This window comes from Medicago truncatula, chromosome 6, assembly GCF_003473485.1.
Source record: "Medicago truncatula cultivar Jemalong A17 chromosome 6, MtrunA17r5.0-ANR, whole genome shotgun sequence".
Taxonomy (NCBI): Eukaryota; Viridiplantae; Streptophyta; class Magnoliopsida; order Fabales; family Fabaceae; genus Medicago; species Medicago truncatula.
Window position 1 is genome coordinate 19893525 of NC_053047.1, and position 18033 is coordinate 19911557.

At 34.0% G+C, this 18033-nt stretch overlaps 2 protein-coding genes across 2 annotated transcripts; one reads left to right on the forward strand and one right to left on the reverse strand.

The window, feature by feature from the left end:
• The first annotated feature begins 3726 nt into the window (after nt 1-3726).
• On the forward strand, nt 3727-6906 carry LOC25496493 (disease resistance protein RGA2). The gene has a single exon (XM_013596870.3). The coding sequence runs from the start codon at nt 3827-3829 to the stop codon at nt 6896-6898; it is 3072 nt and encodes a 1023-aa protein (XP_013452324.3). The 5' UTR covers nt 3727-3826; the 3' UTR covers nt 6899-6906.
• Nucleotides 6907-15066: 8160 nt separating this feature from the next.
• LOC112422795 (zinc finger MYM-type protein 1-like) lies at nt 15067-17800 on the reverse strand. Its single transcript, XM_024786464.2, has 2 exons — nt 17624-17800; nt 15067-17419 (listed from the first exon to the last, which is right to left on the reverse strand). Exon 2 carries the CDS (start codon nt 17416-17418, stop codon nt 15067-15069), a length of 2352 nt encoding a protein of 783 aa, XP_024642232.2. The 5' UTR covers nt 17419; nt 17624-17800.
• Between the last annotated feature and the right edge of the window lie 233 nt (nt 17801-18033).

The following is an 18033-nucleotide window of genomic DNA, read 5'->3' on the forward strand; positions in this document are numbered from 1 at the left end:
GCTTTCTTCCCATTTTAACCTTTTCTTAATTTTATTTTATTTTATTATAATAAAAAAAAACTACCCACTATCTTCTTCAACTAACCACCATGTTTACCATGTATGACTTTTTAAATTTTCTTGTCCACTTTTTTGTTTTTTTTTTTACTTTGCTCATAATTCATATAATATATAATTTTATATAAAATTTATAATAGTAGTGAAGCAAGTTTAGTTAAATAAAATTCATAAAAATAAAATAAAAATTGTTAAATAAAAAAATTCGATTGAATTCATAAATACATTTATTATTTTGGAGATGAAAATAATTTGAAATATATTTAAATATTTAAAAATAAATGTGTTAAGTAATAAAAATTATATATATGATATTAAAAAAAATTAAACAAGCATGTCCTTTTATGTCATTTTATATTTATAGTCACTTCAACAGCTAATTTTACCAAACACTTTTAATTTTAATCAGCTAACTTTTCAGCTATAAGCTATCAGCTATCAGCTATCAGCCATCAGCTATAAACTAGCTTTTCAGCTATCAGCTAGCTTATAGCTTTTTTTTACCAAACACACCCTAAATGCATACTTCTAGTGATATAAATGATCAAATTTGTTTTTTTTTTTTTTTTTTTTTTAAAATAGTCTGATGGTTATAAATTTACTTTTATAACGAATAAGTAGAATGTCCGGAATTTAAACTCAACCCTTACATATATATCAACTGAATCAAATTCACATAATATAGATGACAAATTTTAATTCGTAAAAAAATAAATAAACATAAATGACTAATTTTAAACTAAAAAAACATTAATTTGGATGCATTTACAAACCCAATCCTCCCTCAAAAAAAAAAAAAAAGAAAAAAACCCAATCCATCATCCACTTCCACACCAACCTTACATCAGCAGCATGTCGAAATCGCACTCAACTGCCCGCCAAAAGCCAAACCTGTCCAGAAATCTCGGGCGGAGTTAGCCATCAGCCACCGCGGCAAGCAGTGTCAAAATCCTGAATGCTTTCACTCTCTAATTCGCCTCTACTTATTGCTAAACCATACCAACAAATTAACATATCAAATAAACGTAGCATTGTGGTAAGATTCTTTTTCCTTTAGTTCTATAGTTTTTAGGGTATAGTTTTTTTTTTTTTTTGTTAATCTGAATTATTTTTATTATTTTGTTATAAGGTATGTGCTGCTGCAAAAGGTCCAAGACCTATATCCAAGAGTTTGGAAGACTAATAAAAAAATTGGGACCATTTCTAAAGCTGCTAAGCTTGTTCAATCTGTAAGTTCTTCCTTGCATACTCTATATTCGTTTCGATTGTTATTTTGAAACACGGAAACCAGACACGGAACACAAAACTGACATTGACATGTTGATATTGGTAATTATTTGAGAAAATTACATAATTGAATGTAATCACATGTGTCAATGTTATGTTGGTACATGTGTCGGACACCAGACACGCCTTCGATAAAAGGGTTAGTGCTACATAGACTTAGATAGACACAAATACCAGACATGGCGCTGATGCGTCGACCCTGGTAGTTATTCGAGAAAATGACGTGTTGGTGTAGGACACTGACATGTGTTAGACACCGGACATTCCTTTGATCAAAAGCTATAAAACACGGACACTTCTCGGATTAGACGTGTCCTGATGTCGGATACGTGGCGTGTTCTCGAATTATTAGCGGTGTCGGCATGTCAGTGTTTGTGTCGTGTCCGATGTCCATGTCTGTATTCCTGCTTCATAGATCAAAAGAATCGGTGCTATATCATCATCCTTAGTAATTTATACTTTGGTTTCCCACTAGTTGTGATATGGTAGTAGTACTCTCTCTGGTGAGTTTGACATTGAGTAGATAAGAAAGTTCAATCTAGTATTTAACAATGTTGTCGATAGCGAATGGTAGATCGCGAAAACTCTGCCATATAAAGAAGTCACTGCATCCTTTGGCGAAACCATGGCAGACATCCCTTCACTATTTATCTGTGAACTAGTCTTTTGGGGTGGACTCTTTTTATTAGTTAAAGTCATAAAAATTGATGTTTTCGTTGAGAGTTGGGTTACAGAAAAGCTACTTATTGGCTCGATTAAGATACATGACCGGGTTGTCAAATATCGGCCATACTGGATCGCGGTGTTGGATATTTTGACAACCAGCATGAGAAATTTGTGAAGGATGCCGGCACCATGGTGTTTTATTTTATGGCGTTTCAAAATGGTGGATTTCTGTTTTTTTTAGGGACTAAAAAAAACTATTAAAATTAAGTAAGGACTAAACTTAAAATATCTCAATTTTATAGGGACCAAAAACATATTTAAACCAACATTCAATCCCTATGCATCTCACACAAATTTCATAAATGGAACTTACTAATCAACTATCAATAATTTTATATTATTACATTTCAATTTATTAATATTAAAAAAAATGTTAAATAGGTTTTTGGTCCCTATAAATATACCTACTTTTCGTTTTAGTCACTCTAAAATTTTCCTTCAACTTTTAGTCCCTATAAAATTTTCAATCACTACTTTTGGTCCCTATTTTTAAGTTAATTTTTGTATTTTCTTAATGAAATTGTGCATAAATATGTAGAATATTATAAAAAAAATTCCCCAAAAAAATTAGAATTTTTTAACAAAACATAAATTAAATATGAATTTTGAACCGTCAAAAATATAAAAATTAATATTAAATTCATGTTTTGTTAAAAATTCTAATTTTTTTGGGAGAGATTCTTATAATATTATGAATTTTTCTGCAAAATTTTATTAAAATATATTAATTTTGCATATGAGTTTACTTTAAAAGATGCACCAAAAGAGAAGATGAATTTTTTTTTGAAGAACTAAAAGTTAAAGGAAAATTTCAGAGGAACTAAAACGTAAAGTTGATGTATATATAGGGACCAAAAACATATTTAAACCTAAAAAAAATGTGGGTCTTACTTATTTTAGTAGTGTTAAGTCAAACCTTAGGTCTTATAGGATCGTCAAAAAAAAAAAAAAAAACTTCCCAATAGAGTTACCCAATAGATACCCAGTCTTCAAAATTTGAGACCATCCATTCAAAATGGTCTTAGGTGACATGGCAAAACTTAATTCAATTCTCTCTATTGTCTCCCTCTCACACATGCCACACTGCCTTCTCTCTCTTCTCCGATCACCTTACCGCTCATTCGCCTCATCGCCACTGGACTCACTCTCTCCCGTTCACACCGCCTTCTCTCCTCTATTCTTTCTTCTCCAACCACCGCTCTCACATATCAAATATAGAAAGAAAAACGCAAATGCAAAGCTCGACCACCGCTCTTATACAATGGATCTGGAAAAAAAAAACACAATCTAAAAAAAAAAAATATATAGTCATTATATACATGTTTATTATTTACGGTTAATTATTGAAATAACCCATGTAACATACACGAAATCTAAAAATAGTTATTGTAAAAATAAAAATTTATATTTTACTCATATAATTTAATACTTTTGCTATTTTAGTTCAACAATAAGGCACATAGCCTAATTCGAAGAGTGCATGTACTTCATAGGATCAGAGAGACTACTACAGAACTAATTATTAATTACCAATGATGAAATCATACACTTGAAAGTGAAGAATTTTACTACTAACTGAACAAATAAACGGACATGATGAAAAGATTCCCAATTTTGTTTTTTCCTCACAACTTGTAACACTATAGTACTAATATTGGATGATTGTACAATAACATCAAAAGCACATGGAGACAACAAGTGGATCACCCGTTTCCATCCTAAGAAGATTTTGGCTCGTCGGGATATTGGAAAGAGGATGAAGGAGGTTGCTAAAAAGATTGATGTTATTGCTGAAGAAAGGATCAAGTTTGGATTGCAAGCGGTAGTCATGGAGGATCGCCAACGAGGAGATGATGAATGGCGCCAAACTACTTCAGTCGTCACTGAACCGAAAGTATATGGAAGAGATCGTGACAGAGAGCAAGTTTTTGAGTTTCTTCTAAGTCATGCTGTCGATAGTGAAGAACTCTCTGTCTATTCCATTGTTGGTGTTGGTGGGCAAGGAAAAACAACACTTGCTCAAGTGGTCTTCAATGATGAAAGGGTAGATACACACTTTAACTTGAAAATATGGGTGTGTGTTTCTGAGGATTTTAGTATGATGAAAGTTTTGCAGTCCATCATAGAATCCGCCGTTGGAAAAAGTCCAGATCTCTCGTCTTTAGAATCAATGCAAAAGGAAGTTCAAAAAATTTTGCAAAACAAAAGGTATCTACTTGTTCTTGATGATGTGTGGATTGAAGACCAAGAGAAATGGAATCAGTTCAAGTATTTTCTGCAACGTGGAAATGGCACGAAAGGTGCATCAATTTTGGTCACAACCAGACTTGACATTGTTGCATCAATCATGGGAACTTATCCTGCTCATCATTTGTTAGGCTTATCTGATGATGCAATCTGGTATTTGTTTAAACAAAAAGCTTTTGAAACAAATAGAGAAGAGCGGGCAGAGCTTGTGGCAATAGGCAAGGAGTTAGTGAGAAAATGTGTGGGTTCGCCTCTTGCCGCAAAAGTACTAGGAAGCCTTTTGCGCTTTAAAACTGAGGAACATCAATGGCTTTCTGTAAAGGAAAGTAAGTTTTGGAGCTTATCCGAGGACAATCCTATCATGTCTGTATTGAGACTCAGCTACTTTAATTTGAAATTATCACTGAGGCTGTGTTTTACTTTTTGTGCGGTTTTTCCTAAGGATTTTGAAATGGTGAAGGAAGAACTGATCCATCTTTGGTTGGCTAATGGATTCATCTCTTCCGTTGGAAATTTAGAGGTGGAGCATGTTGGTCAAGAAGTGTGGAATGAATTATATGCGAGATCATTTTTTCAAGAAGTCAAAACTGATAAAAAGGGTGAGGTTACATTCAAAATGCATGATTTAATTCATGATTTAGCTCAGTCCATTACAGGAGAAGAATGTATGGCTTTTGATGATAAAAGCTTGACTAATTTGACTGGTAGAGTTCACCATATAAGTTGTTCCTTTATTAATTTGTATAAACCATTCAACTACAACACCATCCCTTTTAAGAAAGCTGAATCTTTGCGAACTTTTCTTGAGTTTGATGTGCGCTTTCTTAATTCAACTTTGCCATCAATACCTTCTCTTAGAGCATTGTGTACATGTTCTTCGCAACCTTCAACACTAAAGAGTTTAACACATCTGAGGTACTTGGAAATTCTTAATAGTCGGATCAAGACCTTGCCTGAGTCTGTTTGTAGGTTGCAGAATTTGCAAATACTAAAACTTGTTTGTTGTCCTGATCTTTCTAGTCTTCCCAAAAAATTGACACAGCTTCAAGACCTCAGGCATCTTGTGATTAAACATTGCAATTCGTTAGATTCAATGCCTTCCAAAATTAGTAAGTTAACTTGTCTCAAAACTTTAAGCACTTTCATTGTGGGTTTGAAGGCGAGGTTTGGTTTAGCAGAGTTACATGACTTACAACTAGGAGGCAAGCTACACATCAGAGGCCTTGAGAATGTATCTAGTGAATGGGATGCTAAAGAAGCTAATTTGATTGGTAAAAAGGAGTTAAATTGCTTGTACCTGTCATGGGGTAGTCACGCTAATTCGCAAGGTATTGATACTGATGTTGAGCGAGTACTTGAAGCCCTTGAGCCTCACACTGGTCTCAAGGGTTTTGGGATTGAGGGTTATGTGGGAATACATTTTCCACATTGGATGAGAAATGCATCTATTTTGGAAGGCTTGGTCGATATTACATTCTACAACTGTAACAACTGTCAGCGGCTTCCTCCACTTGGTAAATTACCTTGTTTAACCACTCTTTATGTATTTGGAATGAGAGATTTAAAGTACATTGATGATGACATATATGAATCTACATCTGAGAAGGCTTTCATTTCATTGAAGAATTTAACTCTGCTTGGTTTACCAAACTTAGAGAGGATGTTGAAAGCTGAAGGCGTAGAGATGCTACCACAACTTTCCTACTTTAACATTTCAAATGTTCCCAAGTTGGCATTGTCATCCCTTCCATCTATTGAACTCCTTGATGTTGGTCAAAAAAACCATCGCTACCATTCCAATAAAGGTGTGGATTTATTCCCAGAGAGAATTGTGTGTAGTATGCATAATCTTAAATTTCTTATCATCGTAAACTTCCATGAACTCAAGGTATTACCTGATGATCTTCACTTTCTTAGTGTCCTTAAGGAGCTTCACATTTCAAGGTGTTATGAACTTAAGTCTTTTTCGATGCATGCGTTACAAGGTTTGATTTCTCTTCGAGTTTTGACCATTCATAAATGTCATGAATTAAGATCCTTGTCAGAAGGTATGGGAGACTTGGCTAGTCTTGAGAGACTTGTAATCGAAGATTGTCCACAACTTGTTTTACCAAGTAATATGAACAAACTAACTTCCCTTCGTCAAGCGGCAATTTCGTGCTGCAGTGGAAACAGCCGGATATTACAGGGCTTAGAAGTTATCCCCTCGCTACAAAATTTGGCTCTATCATTCTTTGATTACTTGCCTGAATCGTTGGGAGCCATGACTTCTCTTCAAAGAGTAGAAATCATTTCGTGTACAAATGTAAAGTCGCTACCAAATAGCTTTCAAAACCTCATAAACTTGCATACATTGTCTATTGTTGAATGTCCTAAGTTGGAGAAACGATGCAAGAAAGGAACTGGGGAAGATTGGCAAAAGATAGCTCACGTTCCTGAATTGGAGTTAATTACAATATACACATACTATAGTAATATACTGAATCCCTTGCTTATTTCATCTTGTTCTTTATGTAGCACCAACACTTTTGTTTTAAGGCTTTTCCGGTGTCTCACACTTACACGACACCGACAAATGTAGTTACATTAAATCACTTGACTTCTATTTTCTCAAATTATTATTTGTGTCTACGTTTCTGTGTCCGTTTCGTGTTCGATATCCATGTGTCACTCAGTATTTCTCCCAAATGTATGATTATTTCTGACATATTGGAACTCTTAATGCAGCGCGTGATTTTCGAAATTCGATGTTGGAAGATACTTTGTTGCGCGGTCGTTATCAGGCTATCGAAATGTATTCGAGGGATGAGTTTCGATGTATAGTTGATGCATTGTGAATGAACTTAATGTTGAGGTGGACATTAAGATCAACACACTTGGGTGAAGTGGACATTCAAATTTCCAATTTCATTATCATCAATTACTGTTCCTACTCACAAGCACTGTGGTCTTCAGTTGATTTTAAGAATCATTGTTGACATGTTACCTTTCATCAAGGTAGTTTTGATTTGTACTGCGATTCGATGCTAGTGAAATACAAGTAATTCGTTTTTTCATCAATGATCTTTAAACTATTTTTTTGTTTAACTTGGTATTCGGCTTAAGGGCCGACTATAAAGGGTCCAATCGCGTTGTCCACATGCAAGACCTCATTTAAAGTATAAATTTGTATGGACTTAGTCTACCGAATTGACACCTGAGAATAAATATTATCCGTCATTGTTTGAGAATAAGATTGTAAATTACAATCAAATCTAATCAAGTATTAGGGTCCCATATAAATCCAAATACAATTTATTGAATTTCAGGAAGAAAACTAAAGGAATATATGAGATGGAAAAAAAGGAAAATAGAGGTACTAGGACATGTTAGTTGTGTAGATTAAGAAATTGTTGAGTTCACCACCTTGAATATTAAATGACGATCTATTATGGTGAACATATTGCTTCCATCGGTTGTAATATTTTCAAAGCCTAGTGGATTGTTCATGTACACTTCTTGTTATAAGACAGGGGTTGAATGCAGTGAGAAGATTAGGACTACAGTGCTCAGTCACATTTGGTCTGTTCGATCAAAGATCCTACTGTCCAGATTTGAAATTTGGATTTTATATTTATAAACAATTAAAATACTATATTAAAATATGGATTGTCCGATGTAGTGGTCGATAGTTAGAATGCGTTAAATTCAAGACATCGTGTAAGATTGTACCGAAGCGTAAAAATAATTACAAAAATAGGTGTGAAATTCCACCAAAGTGTTACTAGGTAGAGGTTTTTCTTAAAAAAAATATGTGAAAAAGTGTTGGATAGGTGGGTCCCATCAATTTTGTTTTTGTATTTCGATATACCATTAAAATTGTCCAATTTTCTCGCAATAATTTTCTTTTTTTAAAAACGTTAAAATGGAATATATTACTGCTAAATACATTATACCCGACACAAGGAGGTGTATCATGGTACAATCAGGAAAAGTTACAAAGTCCTTACAAAAGCACTAAAAATAATTAAGAAAAGCAAATGTGGAAAAAAAACATAGATTAACCAAAGCTTAAACACATAAAAGGATCATGCCACCAATTATGATGGGAGAAAGCTAAAGATGTCTTTTTCGCCTTCAGCCAAGCTTAACATTCAATCAATTGAAATATCAAGCAAGCGTTAAAAATCATGTTATTCCATTCTTTTCATATAACCCACAAGCATGCAAGCCAAATGATCATCAAAATAGAATGATGAGGTCATCCGCGAGATATTCAAACTGTAATAATTGATCTTCGTGTTTGGAGAGATCAAATTGAAACCAAACCAATTTGTCACCAGATACCAAAGTGAGCTAAAATAATTGGGCTAAAATATGATTTTGGTCCCTGCAAATATAGTGAGTTTGGGTTTTGGTCCCTGGTAAAAAAAAATTGAATTCCATCATTCTAAAAAAAATTTGTTTTTTAAAATAGTTCCTGACCCACTTTCTTGTTGATTTGGCTGATTTTTGCTTAAGTGACTGATGTTGACGGTACAATCTTATACATGTGGTGCACACGTGTCATTTAACTTATTTTAAACATTCTATCTATAAATCAATTTAATTAAAATAAAATTTGTTTGTCATAATTAAAAGAAAAATAAAAAAGGGGAGGGTTTCCGGTTTCCCCATTCTTCTTCATCAATCTTCACTACTCCATCACTCTTCATTTTCTTCATCCATGTATCATCAACACAACCCCACCTTTAGCCTTTATTCTTCAATCCAAACCCAATTTTTGCTTCTTCTCTTTATTCTTCTTTGCTCTCACCTTTACTCTTCAATCCAAATCCAATCCATGTATCCCTTATTCTTCTTCGCTTCTCACCTTCGTAGTCACTTCAATGAATAGCAATGATTGTTCTTCCCGTGAGTTCGTTCTCTGCTACATGATTTCTCTGTTCCACCTTTTAAATTGTTGTCGTAGTAAAGTGTACTAGGAAAAAAGAAAGGAGTATATGTGTAACCATTTTTCTAACCCCGTTCATAGGCCGGTTCCTATTTATAAGCAAGAATTAGACACATATATGGTAACGTTACAATCAAAACCATAATTCCAAATAATAAGGACTGACCAAACAGTAAGTTACTTGCAACGTGAATTGTAACGTTAACTAGAAACATAACCTGCTGTATACTAGGTCAAAGAGAAACTATTAGTTATAATAAAATTAATAATAAATATAATAACACATTTTAAAATAAATTCCTTTCAAAAAAAAATTAATAAATTAAAATATTAGTTATAATAAATATAATAACACATTTTAAAATAAATTCCTTTCAAAAAAAAAATTAATAAATTAAAATTTTCTACACTCCCCCACAATTATTTATTTTAAAGTTTTAAGTGATTTAGGTGTTCCAAGAGCGTGGAAAATCAATGCATAAGCACTAGTGTCTTTCGGACTACGAACTATAGCACATAGAGCAAATGAAATTTGACCCACTAGAATGTCAGTGGAATTATAACCTCTATGAACCTCATTCAGTATATCAGTGATCTCATCACTCACAGTGATCTCTCGTCCAAAGTTGTTCAACACGATGCGGTGCATTTTGGCCTTGCACCTATGCCTGGATTTCATGAGTAGCTCTAGAAAGTTTGCCCAAGCTTTCATAGAGGCGGCCCCACCTCCAACACTCATATAGGTAAATCTATCAAGTGTACACCACAATCAAGCACACCACTCAACATATGAGTTATATATATTTATTAACAATTTATAACCTCAACCTTCAACGTTGTAGTATACACTATCCTACACCATAGGGATGAACTCTCAAAATTAAAATGGATAGTGTCTAATCAAATTGACAAGTGACTTGTTCTTACCCATATGAACATAGCTTTGCGAATTTTCACAATCTATGTTGGGTTACCATCACTCTCAATTTTTGTATTGGACATAATTCATCCCCCTTGATGTATATATATATATTACTCATTATATTGATGCATCACAAATAATACATTGAGTAAGACGTCTCTCAGTGACTATCTCATATATATTATCAAATCATCATCTATGATATATTATCATAAATTTGCTTAAATAAATTTTAAGCAACAACACCCCCACATAGGAGAAAATTAAATCTACATTTAGATTTATTATACAGGTCTACTTGAAACTACTTTCAAGCGACGACGTCCCCACATTGAGAGAATATGAATTCATATGTGAATTTCATTCAAGTCCGCTTGATTTATTTTTCAAGTAACGACACCTCCACATTAGGGAAAATAAATCCACACAAATATAAATTTTTCACATCATTATATTATTTAATATAATGGATAACCACACTATGTCACCGATATTTTAAGGTGAATCTCAATGTATATATCTCATGAGTTACGAGTGCCACAAAATATATTCAGGTCTGTTTAAATTAATTTTAAGCGACAACATAACATCTTTATTTCACTCGTTTCATTCATTGCATATCTATATGTATCTTCGTAAGTTTCTCAAATTTGCTGCCCAATAATTATTCACAATAATATAAAATTATCTCAAAACTGAACCACAATATTATAAAGGCAATACACTTAGTTAATAGTCATTTGGCAGGAGAAAATCATTTTAATACTCTTATAATAAAGACTCTTTCAAGAACATTTGATAGGTTAAGATTTAAGCTTTGAAACATCTCGACTCATTATTATTGCTTGATTATATTGATGCACCTTTACTTACATACAAATTTTCTTCACAAAATACTTTTTTTTTAGAACTAGAGATACAAAAATAATGCATAACCTTTGATTGTTTTAGTGTTACTTGCAGTATTAGCTCAGTTATGAATTATCAGAACTGGTTTCTATTAATAAGATCCTTTGACAACTGATAATTGTTAAATGTTTGTACTTCAATTACCATTGAATGTACTGTTTGACACACTGACATATTGGTTGGCTTTTTGCAATGTTAGAATGAACAAAAATATGAAAGTTTATGTGATGACACCAAAATTCATGATATAGAAAATTGATGAGGAAGATTACAAACTTTCATATATGTTATGGACTAAATTGACATATTTCATATGCTTTTTGAACTAAATCGGATAGTTTAGGGACTAAATTGATGATTTATTCTTCATCTCATCCTTTGAGCTAATTTTGGACATATATATTAAACAATTTGTTTGTGATTTATTAATAGGTTTTGGGAAACAACATAAAGAAGGAGTTGTCAAGAATCCAGGCAGAACTTAGCAGCACAAACCCAAATCTTAAATTTTCGTGAGTATTTTCTCATTAAAGTTCATTTGGAAAATTGATACTTAATGTTTTGCTTTGAAATGTAACATTTTCTGTGTTCAAACACGAATGATCAGATGGAAGCAATTTCTACAAGAATTCCGGTGGATAAGGCTGATTTCAAAAACTACTTCCCCAAGTGAGTCAACTTACTAATATAATGTGGTTTCAGCTATGGATTACTTAACAATTGATTTATGTGCTAAATTTTACGGTGTTGATTCTTATCTTGTGTGACAAGCATGGTGATGTTGTGCTGCATGTGGTGAAAAAGGAATTCAAAAACCATGTTGAAGAAACGGAAAACAAGCGCAACATTTCAAGAGAAAAACATTTGTCCGGCAACTCAAAGCGGTGAACAACATTTGATGATGATGAAAACGTTCATCCAAATCTTTTTGGTCATCAGGATAATTCAGTTCGCAGTAGTAAACATTAATCCATTTTCACATGGTTATGCTGAGAGTACATGGAACTGATTAACCTGAGGTCTATATCAGCTTCTTCCTCTAAGAAACTAATTAAGCTGAGGTCTCTACCATCTTCTTTTCTCTAAGTAACTTGCGTGAATTTGTTTCCTGCTCTACAGGTACCAACGATGCACCCAATCTCATATTAACAGTAAGCCTCAACACATTACAATAAGCTCATATCTTTGATGAATTGATTAAGGGATCAACAATATCATGTCTCGTTCCTTTTCGGACAACATGCAATATCTGCCTAAAACCATAACACCCTCTTTAATTATTTGATTATTTTAATGAGTTTAGAATATACTTATATGATTTGTATGATTTATATGATTTATTTTGATGAGTGGTATTTTGTTATGTTATATGTTGATATTTATTAGTATAATATATGTTATCGCGATTTTCGGGTGTCAAGTCATTAATTAGGCTTGAACCTTTCAATCTTTGATATTCTCTATTTTTTCTTGGGAAGGGCAAAATTGAGAAAAAAAAACCCTTAGATTCTAAGTTCGGGGGTCGTTTTCGCTACGGGAAGGTGTTAGGCACCCGGAACGATTATGGTATTCCATAAGAACCGTTCTCCTAGGTTTATTTCTACGCTTTATTTTTATTGCCTACTTATTAAAAAGGTTTTATTTGAGTGAAGAATGGGGAAAGAAGATGATTGAGATTTTATTTTACTTGGCTTGGAGGAGTTTTAACTCATTGCCTACGTACCCTTTTAAGGGATCAAAACCAAACGTAGTTCGCTCTCAAAAAATGTTTTTTGTGTGTTTGGTTGATTTTAATTTTTGTTGAAAAATGGTTTTGAAGAAAAGAAAGAGGCCTTAAAGGCATAAGAGAAGAAAATGGTGAATGGTTGGTTCAATTGTTATTAAAAAAGTCTAAGTAGGGATTAGGATTCATTTGGATTTGTTTAAGAAAATAAAGAAAAAAAATTCAAAGGAGTTTTGACTCCAAGGTTTGTTTGGAAAAATTTGAGTGATGGAATTGGTTTATTATTTTTTGAAAATTGACATTTGTCTAAAAAATCGCGTTTCCTAAGCATACATCTAAACGGTAATCATGCAACGTGTGTGCGTGTCGGTGCTTGTGTCGGTGTACATCCCTTATAGTGTCCATAGTCCTTTACATTGAGTCCTAAATACATGCTATGGTCTTGCAAGGAATTTAAAAAAAGAACTAATCTATCTAAAATTATTACAAACCCAATTGATATAGAAATGAATAAAAAAAATGATGCTAAAACTATGGGATGAATGAAATGTGAGATGAAATGGTTAGTATCATAAGACATAAAAATAGTAGAAAGGTAAACAAAATTGAATAGAATAGCAAGAGAGAAAAAAAAAGTAATGAAATGAAATAAAATGGCAAAATATACCTAAAATTGGTTATGACACTTAGACATGCATATGACCTATAATCCCCTCATTATAGCAATGTTAAAGGGGTTTGATTTTGAGCTATAATGTGGGAACAAATAGGACACATGCAAGCCAAGAATCATGACATATTTTTAAAGGCATTTTGCACTTTATTTCTTGGTAAAAACACACGTTACTTGCAAAACAAGAAAGAAATGAAAATCTACATCCACAATCAGCAAGACATACATATGATCAGCAACATATTCACCATGAAATTACACACCAATCATCCACATCACATGCCAACATTTTATGAAAAAATATACCACAAAAATACACAAACTTAGATCAAACACAAAATTAATCAAGAAAAATAACATACACCTTTTTATCATTTTTTAAACCACTGAAAAATATCACAAAAGTGTTAAAATGTATTAAGAAACATATAACAATTTTTTTTTGGAATTTTTAGAGAAAAGATTGAGCATGCAGAGGTTCAGTTAGCAAAAAAGTAGGGTGCAGATAGCAGGAAAAATGGCAAAAACGCATAGGAACCAAAGCCCAAACCAACCAAAAGATCCGGGTTCACAAGGAGCGTTGGATTGATCCAGGGTAGGGAACCCTAGATCCAACGGCCAGGAACGAAGGGGATTGGACCGGTTTTGGACCGGTCCGGTTCACTGGCTTATATAAGCATATGAGCACCGGTTTTTTTTCATTTTTTCAAGTTCTTTCTCTCTCTTCTCTCATCCTAGTGAGAGAAGCTCTCACTTCTCTCCTCCCTCTCTCGCCGGAAACCGCATCTCTCCTCCCTCTCCCTCGCCGGAAACTGCATATGGAGGATGATCTTCATCTTCTCCGGTGAGGTTTGTTCCTCCGGCGTGGTGGCCGGCCGCCCAAGGGTGGCGGCGCCGCCGCCGGAGTTTGAACAAACTTCTCCGTTTTCGAAAATTTTTACATTTTTGGATATCCTTTTTCGTTCTAAGCATGAATATGACATTGGATTTTGCATGCAAGGTTCGTATCAACGTAGATCTGAGATTCTTTTTACGGTTTTGAATGAAACTTTTTTCAAGTTTTTTTGCTGTTTTCGGTTGGAAACTTTTAAAACTCTACAGATCTACACTTGATTCGCCTTTGTTGATGTTCTTGCGAAAGAAAGATGAATTTTGAGTTTTACCTGTGATTTTCGGTTGGAGATTTCGAATTTGTTCTTCGGAAAACTTCGATTTGATTCTGTTTGTGGATTTTCTAAACTGAAACCGAAAATAAATCGGTGTTCTTCTTCTTCACCGGTTCGACTTTGCTTCTTTCCTTCTTCCTCTTCACTAATTCTCTGTGATCGGTGCTTGAGTTTGCCAATGGCGAATTCGCGCCTTGAATTGCAGAGAATCCGGTTCAATGATGATGATTGTTTGAAAAATCACTGAGAACTGAACGAATTTAGTTGAAATTGTTGATGAATTGTGATTCTGGAATTCTAGGGTTCATGAATGTTCAGGGGCGGATCTAGACATTGCATATTAGTGTGGCAAAATTTTTAAAGAAACTATAATAAAATTATACTAAAAATAATATATAAACATTTAACCATACATTTGTTAAATTACAATGAAAATCGTCTGTCATCCATTTGTTGAAAATGAGCTAGAATAACATCAGTGCTAATTGTGAAAAGAACATCTCTTTCAATAAAAGTTACAAGCCGATCATTTAACCATTGATCACCCATTTTGTTACGTAAATGACTCTTCACAATCTTCATAGCTGAAAAAACACGTTCAACACTTGCAGTTGCAACCGGCAAGAGCAAAGCCAACTTCAAAAGCTTAAAAACCAAAGCAAATGTCTTGCACTTATTTGTTTCCACAAGTATTGCACAAAGATCCGAAAGCCCTTTCAACTTTGCAAATTTTGGATCAGATTTAACATTTCTAACATAATTATGAAGTTGTCTGCGCAACTCCACTTCCGACACATCTACAAAATCATTTGGATAAAGCTCAGCCATCCTCAATAATTTGTTCACATCAAAAGCAGAAAATGACTTTGCAGGACTCAAACATGAAACACATTGTAAAAGTTCGGTATTCTCTTCATCAAACCTAGCATTAAGCTCTTGCAATTGCAAATCTAAAACACTAAACAAACAATCATTCTTATAATGATGCAAATTAGAAACACTAGAAACCGGAGGGACTCGCCTAGGTTTCTTTCCTTCCATATATGGTGCATCCATATCAGGTACATCAATCTCATGTTTAGTGCAAATTGTCACAACCCTAGATATAAGTTCTTCCCACCCCTCATTCCTCATTTCTTGTAATTGTTTTTTGGTATCATTGACAAGTGATATAGCATTTAAAAGATCTTGATCACGTCTTTGTAGTGCTAGGCTCAAATCATTTGTAATTCCCAAAATCTCAACCATCATATATAACATGAAGATAAAATCAAATGATTGAAGCACATCAAGCAAAAGCACAGTTTCACCAAATTTATCAAACGAGGGATCATTCCCCACTTCTACAATTACCTCAACAATGGCACCATACAAAGTCATCAAACTAGTGAGAGTCCTAAAGTGGGATCCCCAACGAGTGTCCCCTGCTCGAGCAATTGATGAATCTTGATTCAGTCCACTACCGGTCTCTATCTCGCCCTCCTCAATCAATTTAGCAAATTGAGCTAGTTGTTTGTCCCGGAGCATTTCTTGTCTCTTGTTAGAAGCTCGTATGAAATTAACAAGCATGTTGACCTTACCGAAAAAACCACTAACAGGTTTGTGAGTCTTAGCACAAGCAACAAGTGCCAATTGAAGTTGATGTGCGAAACAGTGCACATAATGCGCAGATGGATTCTCATTTTGAATTAAAGTTTTCAAACCACCAAATCTACCTCGCATATTGCTAGCTCCGTCATAACCTTGTCCCCTGATGCTAGAGAAACTCAATCCATTTATAGACAACATCGTCTCAAGTGCATCTTTAAGTGACTTAGCACTTGTTTCTTTAACACTTGTAATACCAAGAAATCTCTCTTTTACCAAACCATCACCATCAACATAACGAAGAACAACAGCCATTTGTTCTCTACCAGAAACATCACCAGATTCATCGATCAAAACACAAAACACATCATCCGCAATATCACAAACAATTTCTCGAGTTATTTCACATGCACAAGCAGAAGCAAGATCCTTTTGAATCTTAGGGCAAGTCATTAAGCTATTTCCTGGCGCAGAGTCTAATATAGTAGCTACATCTGAGTTGTTTTCCTTTAAAGTGTCCAACAACTCAAGAAATGGCCCCTTGTATAAAGAGTCATCAGCCTCGTCACTTCCTCTAAATGCCAATCCACACCTCAAAAGATACTTAGTAGCTAAAAGGGATGTCTTAACACGGACACAATATTCAACATTCATTTGCTTAGTTTGATTAACAAATGCAGCCTTAATACTTTGGTTTGGGTTCATGAGAGCATAACCCATATGCACACAATCAACATGAGAATTATTAGAAGTAGCATGATTAGCCAATTTTCGGGGATTCTTCCAATCACCAAAACCATCTCCCACAAAGTGATCCCCACCATAATTAGACACATTTTTAAACAAAAAACATGGCAAACAAAATGCTAGGTTCTTAGATTCACTATATTCAAGCCAATCATACAAATTAAACCAATTCTTGTTAAATCGACGTCTTGTTCCACGAAAATCAGACCAAGGATAAACAAAGTTGCTAGGAGGTTGATGACGACGAATTTTCAAGTAAGCTTTACGTACCTCATCTTGGATGTCAGGATGATAGCTTGAAATTGGAGGCCTAATTCCTGGATCTGTTTCCAACAATTTATAATCAACAACTTTAACACCCTCATTGGTCGAGTTGGGAGCAATATCCGTAGTCGAAGAACTAGCTTTGTCTCTAGACAACACAGGGAAGAATTTCTTCATCCTATAATTTATAAACACCATTGTACAATAATTAATCAATTATCATAAACAAGCAATTTTTATCATAAACACCATTGCAGAATTTTAAAACCCCAATTCAAACCCTAAAAAAAACCCCAAATCCCCAATTCACAATTCTAAAACCCTAAAAAAGCAATTGTAGAATGAATGAGAAAGTAGAGAATCAATTGACTATTTCACTTACCTTGGCTTAGACTTAGAGTGAAGAGAGAAAATTATGTTGCTGACTGATGAGAGTGGAAGGAGAGGTTTGTTTGTTTGTTGTAAGAAGATATTTGATTCATTGATTGTGAATTGTGATTTTTGAGAAGAGGAGAAGAGGAGAGTAGAATGAATGAGAAGAGGAGAAGAGGAGGAGAAGAGGAGAATAGGAAAAGAAAAGTGTTTGTTTATGTTTTTCAATTTTCAATTTCTATCTTCCCCGTGCCAGGCCTTTCCCTTATGAATTATGCATATTAAAAAAAAAAAAAAAAAAAAAAGATTAGAAACTGGTGTGGCATATGCCACACCATGTTTCATGCTGCCTCCGCCCATGTGAATGTTCTTCATGTTCTTGATAGTTTCTGAGTTTTTGATCTAACTGAATGGAGAGAG

Coding starts and splice junctions, on each gene's coding strand:
- LOC25496493 (XM_013596870.3), top strand. CDS start 3,827: ATGAAGGAGGTTGCTAAAAAGATTGATGTTATTGCTGAAGAAAGGATC.
- LOC112422795 (XM_024786464.2), bottom strand. CDS start 17,418: ATGAAGAAATTCTTCCCTGTGTTGTCTAGAGACAAAGCTAGTTCTTCG.